This window comes from Amblyraja radiata, chromosome 5 (genome assembly GCF_010909765.2).
Source record: "Amblyraja radiata isolate CabotCenter1 chromosome 5, sAmbRad1.1.pri, whole genome shotgun sequence".
Classification (NCBI taxonomy): Eukaryota; Metazoa; Chordata; class Chondrichthyes; order Rajiformes; family Rajidae; genus Amblyraja; species Amblyraja radiata.
The window spans coordinates 47,886,215-47,906,245 of NC_045960.1; the positions used below are offsets into that span (position 1 = coordinate 47,886,215).

General features: G+C 44.6%; 1 protein-coding gene across 2 annotated transcripts in view; it reads right to left on the minus strand.

The window, feature by feature from the left end:
* The window catches only part of ccn6 (cellular communication network factor 6), a 31,749-nt gene extending 12,693 nt beyond the window's left edge, over nt 1–19,056 (minus strand). Inside the window, exons 1-2 of one of the 2 annotated variants that reach the window (XM_033021158.1) lie at nt 18,916–19,048; nt 303–603 (exon numbers count right to left, since the gene is read on the minus strand). In XM_033021158.1, coding sequence (XP_032877049.1) covers nt 303–603; nt 18,916–18,963 — 349 coding nt within the window. In that variant the 5' untranslated portion in view covers nt 18,964–19,048. Of the gene's footprint in view, nt 1–302; nt 604–18,915 lie in introns of both variants that reach the window. The other variant, XM_033021159.1, reaches the window with a different exon arrangement.
* Nucleotides 19,057–20,031: the final 975 nt, after the last annotated feature.

Sequence of the window (20,031 nt, forward strand, 5' to 3'; positions counted from 1 at the left end):
GTGATTCCATGTGAAACATGTTTTCTACAGTTCCTGCAATGAATAACTAAATGCTTATCTGATATGCTTTTTATTTGAAACTAGATGTATATACATTTTTAAAATTTCACACCTTTGAAATAAAGGTGATACAGGTAAAATACAAATACATCAATCGTCATCCCTAAGAGTTTTACTCTATCTAATAAAAGTAACAAACATAATATTGGCATTATCATAGAATTCAAATATAATAATTAAAGAACATTCAGCGATTATTTACATTAGACTTGAAGAGAAAATATTGTTACAATTTAACTTACATGAACATACTCCAAATTCGTACTTAGGTCTATCGCCAGAATAGTCACAGTACAAATCCTTGTGAGGGTCACAGGTGTCAGCTTCAGTGCAGAGCTCCCCAAATTGCTTTGCACAGGCTTTGCAACATCCACAGCCATCAGTTACCAAACTTACTCCAGGTGCACATAAAGGTTTGCGTGGGCATTTACACGGCCATTTGCAAAATTGTCTGCGTTCAGGAGCTTCTTCAAATTCTGCTGCTTTCTTTCCACTTTCCACAACTGCCTGTTGTGCTTGACTCTGCTGAATCCTGCATAAGAACTTATATACAGTTTAAATTCTTGAAGGATACAATCTGGTCTCAAAGAGCTATTGTCACAATTTTGTAAAGTCAGATGGCACTCTCTTACTTTAATGCCCTGTAGTGGAATTTCCACTTGTTTAAATCAGTAATAGCAGTGCAATTGAGGCAGGATTGGCTAAGTCACCATAATTTGAGGAAAGTTTAAATATGTGCTACATCAGTATCATTTACAGTTGTGGTTTGTCCAGTTTTTCTCTGCTAGTTTCATGTGCATTTTGTCCAAGACAACACATCAGATTGATTAAATGGGAGATTTGACTATAAAGAGTAATTAAGCAGACTTGGCCTAAATGTCTTCAGTTTAAAGAATGAGAGGTATTCGCATTGAAGCATAAAATGGTGGTTGACATAATTAGTAAGGGTGTCAGGGGTTACGGGGAGAAGGCAGGAGAATGGGGTTGAGAGGGAAAGATAGCCATGAGCCATGATGGAATTGTGGAGTAGACTTGATGGGCCAAATCTACTCCTATGACTTATGAACATGAGGCACGCTTGAGTATCACGAGGAGACAATGTCTCAAATTTAACTATCAGCCATATAGGACAGAGATTGGATCATAGAACATAAAACATGATGTCAATGATATAAACTATGCTCATCAGCCTGCTCACGGCCCATATCCCATCATGGTTTGCTTATTCATGTGTCTCTCCAAATGCATCTTAAATATTGCAATTGTATCTTCCATTTCCTCTGCTGGCATCGTATTCTAAGCATCTACCACTCTCTGTGTAAAAAAAAAAAACTCAGGGTAAAAAACTCTGACTATCTATCTAATTGATAATCTTCCAGCAGGTTGCTCCTCAGACAACAATGATCCAGAGAAAGCAATCCGAGTTTGTTCCAGAATCGAAGCAGCCACAATTCAATGCCATCTGTAACAGTCACTTCAGACTTTTTATATGAAGGGATCACTGACAAGCAGGTTTAAGTAGGTTTACTGGCTTATTTTATTTCACAAGTTAATTAATTCATCTTAATTAATTAATAATGATCTAATTTTTACTTCAGTTGTTTGCAAATAGCAGAAGGTGATTCATATGATCCATGGACAGTTGCACTGTGATCCTCAGGCCAAGTTGCACTGCCTGAGGCCTACCTACAGTTGTTCAAAATATTTAATCAACTATATGACGTAATGGATACATGTACAGTGTAGCACACAGTGGCACTGTTCAATTTTATAATATCATGCTCAAAAATGGAGTCACACCCAATTTTAATACCTCATGAAAGAGGTAAATGCAAAAATATGAGCTTTGTATCTTTCCTTAAGTATCCTCACAGATACCGTGTCCCTGGTCATTTTCAACATCATTTTAATGCACTGCTCCACTCTTTGGAATTGCAGGGCCAAAATAACCTTCTCTACCAATCTTCTAAATCATGTGCCAAATCACGTTCAAAGGGAGTGAATAATCAGGGTGCCAGCAAATTGAAAAGCAGCATAGGAACCAGGACTCTAGTGAGATAGAACGTAATGCCAAACCGGGGCCCCAGAGAGTTGAAAGATCCCAGGAATGAGCGGGTTAACTTATGATGAGCCTTTGGGCCTGTGCGCGCTGGTGTTTAGAAGAATGAGGGGGGTTCTCAGTGAAAGTTACTGAATAGTGAAAGGTCTGGATAGAGTGGATATGGAGAGGATGTTTCCAGTAATTAACTTATGAAAGAAAGTGCTGTGACATCACCCGATGAGCTCAATGCTGGCCCATTGGGCTTTCTGAAGAGTTGGATTGCAAATTATCAGAGTTTTACTGTACCTAACTCTGCAATCTGCCACATTAATGTGCTGGAAATACACGCAGCCATGTTCTCACACAAGTCTATGTTTGCATAAGATTTCAGCGTTCGAATATTTTCATCTGACATGTTTTCAATATCTTAAATTCTTTTGTTCATGAGTAATTATGTTTTTCTCCAACTCTCCAAATAAAATTATTTGCTAAAGGTTTTTGGAAAACAGCTGGATATTCTGATCATGATGAATGGCCAGGTTTCAACCAAAAATGTATCATATGCCACCGGTTTACTAACTTCCACACTTTACTTATTGAGAACATCCAATGTGCTTTCATCATCAACTGCCTTCTACCATCGATACGAAGGTACAGCAACCTGAGAACAAATATCTTCCGGTTCAAGAACAGCTTTTCCCCATCACTATCAGGCTATTGAACCATTCTGCACTCAGCATGAATTTACGAAGGGGAAATCATGCTTGACTAATCTTCTGGGATTTATTGAGGATGTAACTAGGAAAATGGACAACGGAGAGCAGTGGATGTAGTGTACCTGGACTTTCAGAAAGCATTTGATAAGGTCCCACATAGGAGATTAGTGGGCAAAATTAGGGCACATGGTATTGGGGGTAGAGTGCTGACATGGATAGAAAATTGATTGGCAGACAGGAAACAAAGGGTGGTGATTAACGGGTCCATTTCAGAATGGCAGGCAGTGACTAGTGGGGTATCGCAAGGCTCGGTGATGGGACCGCAGCTATTTACAATATATATTAATGATTTAGAGGAAGGGATTAGAAGTAACATTAGCAAATTTGCAGATGACACAAAACTGGGTGGCAGTGTGAACTGTGAGGAGGATGCTATGAGAATGCAGGGTGACTTGGACAGGTTGGGTGAGTGGGCAGATGCATGGCAGATGCAGTTTAATGTGGATAAATGTGAGGCTATCCACTTTGGTATCAAAAACAGGAAGGAAGATTATTATCTTATCATTTAAAAATAAATTGGATAGGCATATGGATGAGAAGGGAATGGAGGGTTATGGTATGAGTGCAGGCAGGTGGGACTAAGGGAAAAAAGTTGTTCGGCACGGACTTGTAGGGCCGAGATGGCCTGTTTCCGTGCTGTAATTGTTATATGGTTATATGGTTATATCTAAATGGTGTCAAGTTGGGAAAAGGGGAAGTACAATGGGATCTGGGGTCCTTGTTCATCAGTCAATGAAAGTAAACATGCAGGTACAGCAGGCAGTGAAGAAAGCGAATGACGTGTTGGCCTTCATAACAAGAGGAGATGAATATAGGTGCAAATAGGTCCTTCTGCAGTTGTACAGGGCCCTAGTGAGACCACACCTGGCGTATTGTGTGCAGTTTTGGTCTCCAAATTTGAGGAAGGACAGTCTTGCTATTGAGGGAGTGCAGCGTAGGTTCACAAGGTTAATTCCCGGGATGGCGGGACTGTCATATGCTGAGAGAGTGGAGCGGCTGGGCTTGTATACTCTGGAATTTAGAAGGATGAGAGGGGATCTTATTGAAACATATAATATTATTAAGGGCTTGGACACGCTAGAGGCAGGAAACATGTTCCCAATGTTGGGGGAGTCCAGAACCATGGGCCACAGTTTAAGAATAAGGGGTAAGCCATTTAGAACAGAGATGAGTAAACATTTTTCTCACAGAGAGTTGTGAGTCTGTGGAATTCTCTGCCTCAGAGGATGGTGGAGGCCGGTTCTCTGGATACTTTCAAGAGAGAGCTAGATAGGGCTCTTGAAGATAGCGGAGTCAGGGGATATGGGAAGAAGGCAGGAACGGGGTACTGATAGTGGATGATCAGCCATGATCACATTGAATGGCAGCTGGCTTGAAGGGCCGAATGGCCTACTCCTGCACCTATTGTCTATTGTCCATAAGCTGAACCACAATCCTGCCTCAGTATCGATCTAATGTGGATTTTATACTAACAAAGGCTGCTTGACCGTAGTCTGATTTACCTAGAATAGCTGATAATTTATTGCCTATTTATTTGTTGTGTTGTAGCTTTTATTGTGTCTTGTCAAACTGCAGCGAGTAAGAATTTCATTGTTATAGTCCCAGTGCATATGACAATTAAACACTCTTAATCTTGACTTGAGTTGCTTGACTTGACCTCACCAAAGAGCCACCAGAATCATGGGTCGAACCATCAAATATCACAATCACAACGTGGTTCATGCAGACAGAGTTAAAGGGTTGTACAACACCAAGGGCCCACCTCCATGCCAACCATTTTGCTCATCTACACTGAACCCATTTGTCCACACTAAGACCCGTATCAATCTATGTCTTGTCTACTGAATCACCGGACTAAATACTTCATAAATGTACTGATTGTATCTGATTCCATCATCTCCTCTGGCAATGCATTCCAGTTGTCAACCACTCTCTGTGCGATATTTAAATGTGTAACCATTTAAACTAATGCTGTTAGAAAAACTATTTTTGTGATGGATTTATTTGGAAAACATTTAATTTTTACGTTTGTCGTGCTTCAGCCCACTGTACACAGGGAACCTATTCCAAGAAGGGAAATCAGATAATCGTGTAAATATGGTCAGACATGTGGCTGCGACTGCAGAAGCAACGCCACAGTTTTATTTAAATTTGACAATGTTTTACTCGTCAGTAAAGTATTCAGAAAATCATCATTGTTCAAAATAATTATCTTGATATTATAGTAAATGTAAATGATTTTGAAATAAGGAACAAGAAGCTATTCTTGTTCTTTGTGGAGGGGGGGGGGGTTCACAAGCATAGAGTAAGCTATGCTTGTGATAAATTGAGTCAGCTATGCTTATGAAAAAAAACACAAAGTGCTGGAGGAACTCAGTGGGCCAGGCAGCACCTCTGGAGGTCATGGATGGGTGATGTTTCAGGTTGGGATTCTTCTTCACGCCCAAAGCATTGTCTATCCATGTCCTCAGATATGCTGCCTGACCTGCTGAGTTACTCCAACACTTTGTGTCTTTTTTGGTAAAGAGCATCTGTAGTTTTTGTGTCTTCAAGATATGCTTGAAGACACACAGAAGATATACAGAGGCAAATGGAGGGTTGTAGATGTTCCCAGTAGTTACACTGTTATTATTGTAGGATCTCCATGTGTAACCAGTGCTGATTCAGATTCAGATTCAGATTCAGATTCAACTTTAATTGTCATTGTCCGTGCACAGTACAGAGACAACGAAATGCATTTAGCATCTCCCTGGAAGAGCGACATAGCATATGATTTGAATAAATATTTACATTAGCATATATACAGACATAGTGTTTTTCCTGTGGGAGGAGTGTCCGGGGGGGGGGGGGGGGTGATTGGCAGTCACCGAGGTACGTTGTTGAGTAGAGTGACAGCCGCCGGGAAGAAGCTGTTCCTGGACCTGCTGGTCCGGCAACGGAGAGACCTGTAGCGCCTCCCGGATGGTAGGAGGGTAAACAGTCCATGGTTGGGGTGAGAGCAGTCCTTGGCGATGCTGAGCGCCCTCCGCAGACAACGCTTGCTTTGGACAGATTCAATGGAGGGGAGCGAGGAACCGGTGATGCGTTGGGCAATTTTCACCACCCTCTGCAATGCCTTCCGGTCGGAGACAGAGCAGTTGCCATACCATACTGTGATACAGTTGGTAAGGATGCTCTCGATGGTGCAGCGGTAGAAGTTCACCAGGATCTGAGGAGACAGATGGACCTTCTTCAGTCTCCTCAGGAAGAAGAGACGCTGGTGAGCCTTCTTGATCAGAGTTGAGGTATTGTGGGTCCAAGAGAGGTCATCGGAGATGTTAACACCCAGGAACCTGAAGCTAGAAACACGTTCCACCTCCGTCCCGTTAATGTGGATGGGGGTGTGCGTGCCGCCCCTGGACTTCCTGAAGTCTACAATGAGCTCCTTGGTCTTCTTGGAGTTAAGGGCCAGGTTGTTGTCAGCGCACCATGCTGCTAAGTGCTGGACCTCCTCCCTGTAGGCCGACTCATCGTTGTTGCTGATGAGGCCAATCACCGTTGTATCATCTGCATACTTGATGATGGTGTTAGTACCATGTACAGGTGTGCAGTCATAGGTGAAGAGGGAGTAGAGGAGGGGGCTCAGCACACAGCCCTGTGGAACGCCGGTGTTCAGGGTGAGGGTTGAAGAGGTGTGCTTGTCTAACCTAACAGACTGTGGTCTGTTGGTTAGAAAGTCCAGTATCCAGTTGCAGAGGGAGGGATCGATGCCCAGGTTACCGAGTTTGGTGATCAGTTTAGATGGTATAATGGTGTTGAATGCTGAGCTGTAATCGATGAACAGCATTCTTACGTAAGTGTCTCTGTTGTCGAGGTGGGAGAGGGCGGAGTGAAGTGCCGTTGAGATGGCATCCTCCGTACTCCTGTTCTTGCGGTAGGCAAACTGATAGGGATCCAGTGTGGGGGGTAGGCAGCTTTTGAGGTGTGCCAGGACCAGCCTCTCGAAGCACTTGGTGATGATGGGGGTAAGTGCAACTGGGCGGAAGTCGTTGAAGCTTGCCGCAGTGGAGTGTTTAGGCACTGGCACGATGGAGGTGGTTTTAAGGCACGTGGGGACAACTGCTTGGGCAAGTGACAGGTTGAAGATGTCAGTCCAGACGTCTGTCAGCTGCGCAGCACAGGCCCTGAGCACGCGCCCGGGGATGCCGTCAGGGCCAGCAGCCTTACGTGCATTAGTCCTACTCAGTGCCACGTATACGTCGTAGGGGGTGAGTGTGAGGGGTTGGTGATCGGCAGGGAGCACAGCCTTGATGGCTGTCTCTAGATTGTCCCTGTCGAAGCGGCCATAGAAGTGATTAAGCTCCTCAAGGAAGGAGGCGTCGCTGGATGTGGGGGTGGTGTTGGAGGGTCTATAGTCCGTGATGGCCTGGATGCCTTGCCACATGCGTCGGGGGTCGGAGTTGTTGTTGAAGTGCTCCTCAATCCTGAGCTTATGGCAGTGCTTGGCCTTCTTGATGCCCCTCTTCAGGTTAGCCCTGGATGAGCTGTAGGCTCGAGCATCGCCTGACCTGAAAGCGGTGTCCCGTGCTTTCAGCAGTAGCCTGACCTCGCTGTTCATCCATGGCTTCTGATTCGGGAATATGGTCACCTGTTTGAGGGAGGTGACACTATTGATGGTGGAGTTTATAAAGTCCAGAATAGAGGATGTGTAGGAATCAATGTCCGTGTGGGAGTCAAGGGTGGCCTGGGCTGCAAACGCCTTCCAGTCAGTGTTTCCAAAACACTGCTGAAGTGTGAAGTCCGCTTCCTCTGACCAGACTTTAACTGTCCTCACAGTTGGTTTAACCCGTCTGATGAGTGGGGAGTACTTAGGGAGCAGGAACAATGAGACATGATCAGACTGACCAAGGTGGGGGAGGGGGATGGCTTTGTAAGCTTCAGCCATGTTGGTGTAGACTTTGTCCAGTGTCTTGTCTACTCTAGTGGGGAAGGAGACAGGTTGGTGGAATTTGGGGAGTACAGTCTTCAGGTTAGAGTGATTGAAGTCACCCGCAACAATGAAGGCTGCCTCGGGGTTGTGCGTCTGTTGATTGCTAATGGAAGTATGCAGCTCTTTCATTGCAAGCTTGGCATTAGCATCAGGAGGGATATAGGCTGCAGTCACAACAGTGGAGGTGAACTCTCTGGGCAGATAGAACGGTCTGCATCTAACCAAGAGGAACTCAAGGTTAGCTGAGTAGTGACTCTCGATGATGGTGGAGTCCGTGCACCATGCTTTATTTACATAAATGCACAGACCCCCACCTCTGGTCTTACCGGAGTCTGTTGTCCTGTCCGCTCGGAGTAAATGACGCCCCGTTAGCTGGATGGCGCTGTCAGGAACGTCGGTGTTGAGCCAAGTTTCCGTGAAGATCAGGATCAGGATGTTGCAGTCTTTGATCCAGTTGTGGGAGGTGATACTTAGCCGGAGTTCGTCCATTTTGTTTGCCAGTGAGCGCACGTTGGCGAGGAAAAGGCTAGGAATCGCCACCCTGTGTGGGGCTAGCTCTAACCTGGCCTTTAACCCACCTCTGCTGAGGTAGGTTGCTCATGTGTTGTATGTGGTGTTCCTGATGTGGCCTCCTGTATACTGGCAAGACCAAGCATAGACTCGGCAACCATTTCGCCAAACACTTGCACTTGATCCACCAAGGCTTACCGGATCTCCCGGTTTCTTTCCATTCCCCTACTGAGCTTTCTGCCCTGGGCCCCTTCCATTACCATATTTATTCATGTGTGTATATATTTATATAATGGTATATGGACACACTGATCTGTTTTGTAGTAAATGCCTACTATGTTCTGTGTGCTGAAGCAAAGCAAGAATTTCATTGTCTTATCAGGGACACATGACAATAAACTCACTTGAACTACCAGAGTGAAGCCACACACAAACTGGAGGAAAAACACCTCATATTCCATTGTCCCACCAAACTCATTTCCACATACCTCCATCCTATCCCCCCTGGTCAAATCCCTCCCTACCTATATCCAAGACACCTCACATGCTCTAAGAAACATAGAAACATAGAAAATAGGTGCAGGGGTAGGCATTTGGCCCTTCGACCCTGCACCGCCATTCAATATGATCATGGCTGATCATCCAACTCAGTATCCTGTACCTGCCTTCTCTCCATATCCCCTGATCGCTTTAGCCACAAGGGCCACATCTAACTCCCTCTTAAATATAGCCAATGAACTGGCCTCAACTACCTTCTGTGGCAGAGAATTTCACAGATTCACCACTCTCTGTGTGAAAAATGTTTTTCTCATCTCAGTCCTAAAAGACTTCCCCCTTATCCTTAAACTGTGACCCCTTGTTCTGGACTTCCCCAACATCAGGAACAATCTTCCTGCATCTCGCCTGTCCAACCCGTTAAGAATTTTGTAAGTTTCTATAAGATCCCCCCTCAATCTTCTAACTTCTAGCGAGTGCAAGCCGAGTCTATCCAGTCTTTCTTCATATGAAAGTCCTTCCATCCCAGTAAACAGTCTAGTGAACCTTCTCTGTACTCCCTCTATGGCAAGAATGTCTTTCCTCAGATTAGGAGACCAAAACTGTACACAATACTCCAGGTGCGGTCTCACCAAGGCCCTGTACAACTGCAGTAGAACCTCCCTGCTCCTATACTCAAATCCTTTTGCTATGAATGCTAACATCCCATTCGCTTTCTTCACTGCCTGCTGCACCTGCATGCCTACTTTCAATGACTGGTGTACCATGACACCCAGGTCTCGTTGCATCTCGCTTTTCCTAATCGGCCACCATTCAGATAATAGTCTACTTTCCTGTTTTTGCCACCAAAGTGGATAACCTCACATTTATCCATATTATATTGCATCTGCCATGCATTTGCCCACTCACCCAACCTATCCAAGTCACCTTGCAGCCTCCTAGCATCCTCCTCACACCTAACACTGCCCCCCAGCTTTGTGACATCCACAAACTTGGAGAAGTTGCATTCAATTCCCTCGTCCAAATCATTTATATTGTAAATAGCTGGGGTCCCAGCACTGAGCCTTGCGGTACTCCGCTACTCACTGCCTGCCATTCTGAAAAGGACCCGTTTACTCCTACTCTTTGCTTCCTGTCTGACAGCCAGTTCTCTATCCACATCAATACTGAACCCCCAATACCGTGTGCTTTAAGTTTGCTTACTAATCTCTTATGTGGGACCTTGTCGAAAGCCTTCTGAAAGTCCAGATAAAACACATCCACTGGTTCTCCCTTATCCACTCTACTAGTTACATCCTCAAAAATATCTATAAGATTCGTCAGACATGATTTACCTTTCATAAATCCATGCTGACTTTTTCCAATGATTTCACCACTTTCCAAATGTGCTGTTATCCCATCTTTAATAACTGACTCTAGCATTTTCCCCACTACCGATGTTAGAATAACTGGTCTGTAGTTTCCCGTTTTCTCTCTCCCTCCCTTTTTAAAAAGTGGGCTTATATTAGCTACCCTCCAATCCTCAGGAACTACTCCAGAATCTAAAGAGTTTTGAAAAATTATCACTAATGCATCCATTATTTCTGGGGCTACTTCCTTAAGTACTCTGGGATGCAGCCTATCTGGCCTGGGGATTTATCGGCCATTAATCCATTCAATTTACCTAACACCACTTCCCGACTAACCTGGATTTCACTCAGCTGCTCCATCTCATTTGACCCCCGGTCCCCTGCTATTTCCGGCAGATTATTTATGTCTTCCTTAGTGAAGACAGAACCAAAGTAGTTACTCAATTGGTCTGCCATGTCCTTGTTCCCCATGATCAATTCACCTGTTTCTGACTGCAAGGGACCTACATTTGTTTTCACTAATCTTTTTCTCTTCACATATCTATTAAAATGTTTGCAGTCAGCTTTTATGTTCCCTGCCAGCTCTGTACATGAAAAAAGCTTGTGCTCTTAGTTTTATTCCCCAAAATGTTGCATTTGACATGCTTAGCTCATGGAATCCATAGAATTGCCGAGCACATACGTAGCTTGTTTTCAAATGTCGATCGTCTAGTTTCCAATGTCAAGAAAAATCTTCCGTAAAGCACCGCCACGTGTGCAGTTGTTCAAGGAAATAGCACCCGAGATCCCGCTACCTCCTCAGCCTATTTTGACTTGGTGGGGTACATGGCTCTCTGCGGTACTCTACTATGCTGTAAATTTGGAAAAGATAAAATAAATTGTCAACTGTTTTGAAGAAGTAGAATCTGCTGCAGTCAGGATCGTCATTGAAATCATGCAGAAAAAGTCCCTCCAACGTGATCTTGTGTTTATTGCTTACAATTTTGCAAACTTCCCACAAGCTATCACTTCCCTTGAGAAATGTGGCAAAACATTAGTGAATAACTTGCAGGTTTTCAACAAAGTAACTGACGATATTGGTAAAGTTCCTGGCGATGTAGGTAAAGATTTACAATGAAAATGTGAGAATGATTTTAGCTAACAAGGATCTTGAAGAAATACAAAACATAGCTAAAGTTCTCAAAGGTTGTTGTTATGCACAAGATATGAACATGAATATAGAGTCGGTAGCTTGTTTCGGGTATGCACCAGTGTCCTCAGCTGAGGTAGAAAAAGGTTTTTCACAACTGAAGCATATTCTGTCTGACAGACCAGATAATTCCAGGTTAACACCAGATAATTTGGAAAAAAATGCTAGTAATTATGTGCAACCAGGGAACTTTGGTCATTTAATGTAGTATACCTTTATATTATAATTTTTAACCATATTTTGTTGGTGGAAATGCCTTGTTATGCCTTTTTTGTCATTATGCTTTTTTCATGCCTTTTTGTACTTTTATTATGCCTTTCTGCCTGCCAATTTCAGAGATTTTTAGCACCTAAACATCCTAGCTCTACTCATCAGTTTCGGGTCGATATCCTTCTTCTGAGAGCAGGGCACATTTAGATGAAGAGAGGCCCAAGGCTATTCCACTTGTGAGGCCTCTCCCAATCCCCTACCCCCACGACGAGAGGAAGATGGAAGAGTCCACCAGATTGACACCGATGTGCAGCCGAGCGTGGCCAATAAGCTAAGGGCTGGAAAGCTGTGCTTTTTATTTATTGCCAGTGCTAGTGTCGAGTTATCAGCTTAAAACACTATTATTCTGAAATGGAGGGCAAGGAAAATTACTGAAGTGTTGTTTAGAGACTACAGTGCGTTGTGACAGCATATGTAAGAAAGGCCTATGACAGTCAAAAATATTATACACCAGGTCGGTATGAAGCTTTTCAAAAAGGGGGGTGGCATGGCAGGATTACAAAAAATGTATGTGAAATAAGTGCACACAGCGCATATCACAAGCGCAAAGATCAAAGACCATGGCGGCCGGGGTCCAGGGCCTGCTTAGGGCCCTGGAAGCTCTGGGGTTTTAGATGCTCTCTGGTGCATTCTGAGCCTTAATTTGGAGCATTTTTGCACCAAATCTATGGCCAATATTGCAGAAATCGTTTTGGTTGAGTCAAGAGTAATGACTGGGTGGAATGGGATGATTGGATACATTGTTGTATACATTTTTTTAAATCGTGAATTGAAGCTGCCTTGTTTTAATAATCAAGTTGTACTGTAAAATGTTATAAAGGAGCATGCAAACACTGCAAATAAAATACTATGTTTTTGCAGTAAATAAAACCTTTTTTTAGAAAATGTTTTGTGTGTTGATTTGATTGCCTGTTACTGTTAGACTGTGTTAGTGTGTGCACATTAAAAATATGATGCAAAATGAAAGTCGCAAACTATGGAATTCATATTTTTCAGTATTGTTATCAAGGAAAATAAAGCAGTTCCAATTGTTTGATATTATTCATATGGAGGAGAAAATATAATTGCTCTAAAACCTACCTTAATTTTGCAATCTCACTAAATATAATCCCTCTTTCCCTCTCCCTCTCCCCCTCCTCCTTCCCCCTCCCTCTCCCTCCCCATCTCTCTCTCCCCCCTCCCCCCTTCCCCTCTCTCTTTCCTCCTCCCCCTCTATCTCTCTCCCCCTCACCCTCCATCTCTCTCCCCCCTCTGTCTCAACCACCCCTTTCCCCCTCTCACCCCCCCCCCTCTCTCTCCCTCCCTCCCCATCTCTCTCCCTCCCACCCAGTGAGGCTCCGATTCCGTGCCGCAGACACCGCAGCCCTCCCTCCCCGGCCTGGAGAAACGGGCACTCCCGCAACGCAATATTCCACAACTTACCTGGAGTAGACACGAGGCATCGAGGTGATTGTGTGGAGTGCAAATGGAGATCTGAACCCGCCCGGGCCCACTGCGCACGCGCGGAGAGACAGCATAATTTTGCGTCGCTACTGCATCACCGGCTTCCCCCAACTGCGCAGGCGCGGATGGTCGCAATTTTTTTCCCTAAAACTTCCAGCGGGCCGGAACCAGAATTTCGGGTAATTTCCGTCAAAGTGGAAATGCTGATAGCACTCCAATTTTTTTTTCTGGATTTTTTTTTACTCTGGGAAAAAAACACATTGGCCAGAGGCCCCCTAGATTTTGAGGTCCTAGGCTTCAGCCTACGAAGCCTATAGGTAAATCCGGCCCTGCCGAGCCCCCCCTAGATCTCAAGGCCCTAGGCTTAAGCATATGAAGCATACGTAAATCCGGCCCTGGTGTGAGGGCCTTATCTAAGTGGGGAATCCCCATTCCCTAAAGAATGAGGATATCTCAGATGTCAACTTCATCTGTGTACAAATAGTGCAAGAGTCAAATGAATGATCAATAATCTGCCTTGTCATGTGAAGATTAATTACATTTAAATCACAATTTAATACTATTTATCAAACATTTTTTCTTAATTCTTGGTTTGTCTTTTTGCCAAGATTTTGAGAAAAACATGATCATCTGAATATTTGCCGTGTTTCTTTCTAATGAGTTAAAAGATTGAATTATTCTATTCCCTTGCACATCAGAAGCGAGTCATTATTTATCTGTTCTTTATTCCTTTTTAGAAATTATATATAATGAAACCATTGAAGTACTTTCCCTTGGTCAGCACTTTGATAAATATGAATGTTTTTTCAAGAGAGCACAAGGCAATTCATTCCACAAATATCCACAAGAAACATGAGATGGATTCTATATAGTACTAGACCAAGTGCAGACCCGTTGGGTCTGTTCCCCCACCGTGCGGTTGTGGGGGGGGGGAGGTGGCATGCAGCGTCACACACACTAACTATCCCCCCCCCGCACTCACGCTAATTACCCCCCTTGATATTATATTAATATTATTAATTTGCTCCTTTTACCCCATAACCACCCTATCTACTGACGCATAGCCCCCAACGCAGTCACATCTAGAGAGGGGGGTAGAGAGTGAGGGCAGAGAGAGAAGGGGCAGAGACACAGAGAGAGGGGCAAGAGGGAGAGGGGGTGGTGAGGAGGAGAAGAGGCAGGGTGGGTGAGAGGGGAAAGGTGGGGGTGGAGGGGAGGAGAGAGAGAGGGTGAGAGTGAGGGGGAGAGAGGGGGGGAGAGGAGAGGGGAGGGGGAGAGGTGATGGGAGGGGGAGAGGTGAGGGGAGGGGGAGAGGTGGGGAGCAGGGAGGGTGGAGGGAAGGGGGTAGGGGTGTGTGGAGGAGAGGGGGGTTTAGGGTAGGGATGGTGGGGGAGGGGATGGAGGGGAGGAGTGGGAGAAAAAGAGGGGAGAAAGACAGAGGGGGGGGGGGGAGAGGAGAGAGGGGGAGAGAGGAGAGGGGGGAGAGAGGGGAGAGAGGAGAGAGGGTTGAGGACAGGGGGGGGGAGGGTGCGTAAGAGGAGAGGGGGGGGAGAGGAGAGGGGGGGAGGGAAGAGGGAGGGAGAGAGGGGGAGGGGGAGAGAGAGAGGGGGGAGGAGGGGGGAGAGGAGGGGGGGGGGAGAAGAGGGGGGGGGGAGGTGGGGGGGGAGGGGGAGGGGGAGGGGGGGGGAGGAAGGGGGAGGGGGGGGGGAGGAGGGGAGGGGGGGGGGGAGGGAGGGATGGTGGAGGGAGGGGATGGAGGGGAGGAGGGGGAGAAAAAGAGGGGAAGGGAGAGGAGAGGGGGGAAGGGAGGGGAGAGGAGAAGGGGGAGAGGAGAGGGGAGGGAGGGGGGAGAGGAGAGGGGGGAGAGGAGAGGGGGGAGAGGGGGGGGAGAGGAGAGGGGGGAGAGGAGAGGGGGGGGAGAGGAGAGGGGGGGAGAGGAGAGGGGGGAGAGGAGAGGGGGGAGAGGAGGGGGGGGAGAGGAGGGGGGGGGGGAGAGGGGGGGAGAGGAGAGGGGGGGGAGAGGAGATGGGGTTGAGGAGAGGGGGTTGAGGACAGGGGGGGGAGAGGGGGGGAAGAGGAGAGGGGGGGAGAGGAGAGGGAGAGGAGAGGGGGGAGAGAGGAGAGGGGGTGAGGGGGGGTGAGGGGTGTGCTGAGAGGGGGTGAGGTGAAGGGAGGGGGAGAGGTAAGGAGCAGGGAGGGGGGGTGGAGTGAAGGGGGTAGGGGTGTGTGGAGGGGGGGGTTTAGGGGAGGGACGGTGGGGGAGGGGATGGAGGGGAGGAGGGGGAGAAAAAGAGGGGAGAGAGAGAGGGGGGGCGTGGAGAGGAGAGGAGGGGGTGGAGAGGAGAGGGGGGGAGAGGAGAGGGGGGGAGAGGGGAGGGGGTGGGGTGAGGAGGGGGGGGGGGGGGAGAGGGAGGGGGGGAGAGGAAAGGGGGGGAGAGAGAGTGCCTTTTTATTTCAACCCAAATCCCCCAAACAACCATTTGCAGGCAATGCGTTTTTACTTTAAACATATTTTCATTTTCAAACCACATTAAGGGTACTTACTCACAGTTGTGTGAACATGTGTTCAGTGTTATTCACAGCTCAGAGAAACGTGACCCTCTGCCTTCCTCCAGCTTGCAGACTAATTGAGGCACACCACTTCCTGGTTTTATAGTCCATCCCCCCTGCCGCCAGCGGGGGCAGCAGAGAGAATGGGAAATTTGTAAAATCATTAATATCTCTGTCATTTTTCATCGACTGGAAAAGTCCTTAGCACACATGCGGCGGAGGGGAGCTCTGAGCGAGGTGGCCAAAAATGATGGCCGTAGGTGGCAGCGTTCTCTCGGAAATCGCAGCACAGATCGCCAAAACTGGTCAAGAACAGACTTTTAGTAATATAAGATATGTTTTTATTATGGCAGCACAAAATGCTGGAGTAACTCAGCGGGACAGGCAGCATCTCTGGAGAGAAGGAATTTATGATGGCAGTCATATTGCCTTCCTCAAACCAACCAGTTTGTTTGACAATAATCTAATTTTCAATATGTACAAACATAAACAATTGTGAAAATTTGGAATTTAAAAAAACTTGTGCACAGCGACCACCATCTGTGTGTTTCATCAATGCCCTTTAGGGAATCTTTCCCTCCTTACTCTGAGTGGTTTGTTTGCGACTCGAACCTCAGAGCAACACCTTGTTTTGGAAACAATGGATATACTCAGTTGGTCAGGCACCATAAGTTCATAAGTTTTAGGAGCAGAATGAGGCCATTCAGCCCATCGTCTACTCTGCCATTCAATCATGGCTGATCTATCTTTCCCTCTCAACCCCATTTTCCTGCCTTTTCCCCATAATCCCTCACACCCTTACTAAACAAGAATCTATCAATCTCAGTGTTATGTAAATAGATATCAGAGTAATATGTAAATACATGTTGTCAATATTATTGAATGCTGTGATTTTCTTAGCAAGCCAAGCAGCATCCATGGAAAGAAACACAATTAATGTTTCAGGTCTGAGACCATTCGTCAGACTGACAGATAACATAATAAATAAATACTGGAAAAATTCAGCAGGTCAAGCAGCAACTGTGAAAAAAGAAACAATCAGGGTTTTAGTTTGAAAACCCTTCATCTGAGTAATAATAATAAAGAATCTTCAACCCAAAACATTACATTAACTGTTTCACTTTTCACAGATTCTGTATGATCTGCTGATTTTCCACCATTTTATAATTATTAAACAGAGGAATGTAGGGGAACGTGTAAGGAGGAAATGATGGGGGCTAAAACTGGACGATTTATTCCTGGTAGATAAGATAACGGAAATAGATCAACTTGGAAAGGGTGCAAGGGAATGGCAGATGGAATTTAGCACATAAAGGGCTAAGTAATGCATTTTGGGAAAGACGGTATTTAAAAGAAATCTTTCCCACACTTATAGAACATAGATCATAGAACATAGAGCAGAACAACAGAAGAACAGGCCCTAAGGCTCACAATGTCTGCACAGAACATGACACCAAGGCCATCACTTATCTACTTGTGCATAATCCATATCCCTCCATTCCTCACATATCCATATGCATATCCACAAGCCTCTTAAATACGTTCATAAGATAGGAGCAGTCTTAGGCCATTTGGCCCCTTCAAGTCTACTCTGCCATTCAATCATGGACGGCCTCCACAACCTGCTGTGGCAATGAATTCCACAGATTCACCACCCTTTGACTAAAGAAATTCCTCTTCATCTCCTTCCTAAAGATACGTCCATTTAATCTGAGGCTATGGACTCTGGTCCTAGACTCTCACACGAGTGGAAACATCCTCTTCACATCCACTCTATCCAGGCCTTTCACTATTCGACCTAAATGCCATTTATTTTGAATAATATGATAAGGAGGTATTAGGTATTTAAAATAAATTCACTAGCCAAGCCATCACTTACGCACTTATCTCTGTTCAGCTTCTATCCTGCCTATTGCATTGGGTATGAGGTAAAACCGTGGCACCACCCATGGAAAGTAAAACAGAATCAATGCTTCAGCTCTGAGTCTTGTTATCAGAGCTGCCTCAATTCAAGCCATTCAGTTGAAAAACAGCTAGGGATGTGCAATAAACATGGCTCTAGCCAGCATCTCGCAACAAATAAAACATTTGTGCCTCCATGTTAATATTATATCTCCAGGTTTGTCTATTTGAATACTTGTTCTGTTGCATCTGAAATCAAATGGAAGTCACTTAATTTAAGGCCATATGTTTATTTTTCAGACGGTAGTGATTTTAAATGAGAGCTGATATTTGCCAATCCAGCAGTTCCAAATATAATCACTGTCACGGATAAAAATAACATGTTTGAAAGCTATCTTTGAAAAAAAACCATTGGTACAATGGCCAGCCGAGTTTATAAATCCAGTCAAAAAGCTACAGACAAAATATGATTTTAGAAAGTTTATATTTTTGCACACTAAGCCGTTTCTGCAGAAAGTTGCATTTTCAATAATACCATGCTGCAATGTGTCATAATACTTAGTAATTAGTAATGTAGTTTCCTACAGTAAGGAAATAATCTTCTCTGTCGTAATATGGCGAGATTTGCTTCAAACGTTGGTAACTGGGCGAAATTAGGGACCGATATATGGGCAGATTTGTTATAAATTGGCCAATTGCCAAAACATAAATTCCTGGAAAAGGGACATTTTTCTTTCACCAGGTTTAAGATCTAGCTCACATGCTGCGGCAAGGTGAAAACGTTTTCATATTTTAAATACAGACACTGGAGAAACTTATTTTCCCGCGGCTCGACTTCGAGTTTTGTTTTATTATACATCTGACATTTAGTTGCAATAAATCTATGCAATTTCGTGCCTTTAAACATTGTGAATATACTCGGTTGTGCCTGAATGTATTTTAATGCAATCCGAATTAGATTTATGTGTTAATGGAGCATGAAGCAAATGATAGACTTAAATTGGTTAATTATGCGCGTTTAGACTTAAATTGGTTAATTATGCGCGTTTAGACTGCCAACTGTACATTGGATGGTTTCCAATATATTTGAACAAATGTGTGTTTCAAAACGCGCTTCCAGTAACAGTCCAGCATCGCCGTTTCAATCTACAAACTTCTACAATCTACAATTATTATTTGAGCTGATGTGGTGGTGGAGCAGATTAAATGTTGTTTTATTCCATTGGATATCTATGTTTCTATGTTTCTATTGCTACATCACTTAAATAAAACGCAGTTAACAATTCATTTACTCAGAATACGATAACTGAGAACGGGGCCAAATGAAGGCTGAATAAAAATGTATTAATTCTCAAACTTACCTGATAAGTACCAGTGAAAAGCAGGGTGGAAAGGAAAAGAGTCCGCATGGTGGGGATTTGCAACGTGAGTTGGCAGGAGCTCAGGACACGCTGTTCATAAGGCGTGCCTGTGTCTCAACCCCACACGCATCTCTGCTAACATTCATACTTCTTTTCATACCCAGCACTTCTCCCTGACCTTGCTGCACCATTTCCCATTCACAACAACTGTCCTGCCAAGAACCACGCTTTGGTTGCATACTTTCTCTTATGTGTAACTTTATGGATACAGTGTGTGTTTAATTCAACAAAGAATGTTATGCGTTATATTAATATTTTGATCAGAAATAATTATTTGCACGTACTTTGCACCTTCAATGCTTCACTGGGGCAAGAAATAACAAATGAATGGTTCAGGCCAGAGCAAGAGATATTGAGAGGCACAGCTATAAAATCGACCGAGGAGATGACTGGTGCAAGTGTAAAGCAGAGACAGTGGCACGATTATTTCGAGGGGGAATTCGAAGCATAAACCCAGTGAAGTTAAAAACGTGGCTTCCAATGATGTGCCAAAGGAATGTTCTCCATGGTGGGAAATACACATGCTAAGAGCATATGCTGAAAGAAATCATGACTACGCTGCAGATTAAAAATCATATGCAGATTTTCAATGCGTACTCTTGGCCTGTGGGATGTCCTGCCTGACCAGAAAGGAGGTTAAAAAACATTCCTTGCAGGAATTTCAAATATGTCCTATTGGAAGGCCATGCCGCATGGCGAAGATGGAAACTAACCTTTTTAATGTAAACTATTGCTGTTAAAATTACTGTACATGGAAAAGAAATGTTAGAGGCCAATATCTTTGGATATTTTAAAGGCTAGAATAACTTAAGATGTAAAAAACAGCTTTTTCTCGTGTTTTGCAAATAAATGTTATGCTTGCGTATTTAATTGCTTTGGTCTAAAGTGTTCTATAAATTTGTGATACTGCACATAAGCAAATTCCATTCTCTCCTATATAAATTATACCTTGGACGTGGGAGGCATGTTCAGTGGGTTTGTGGAGAGATTAGCAGACCTGTTGATAATGCAAAGGTAGTATTTAACCTGCAGAGAGATAGCGATGTGTTGGTGAAA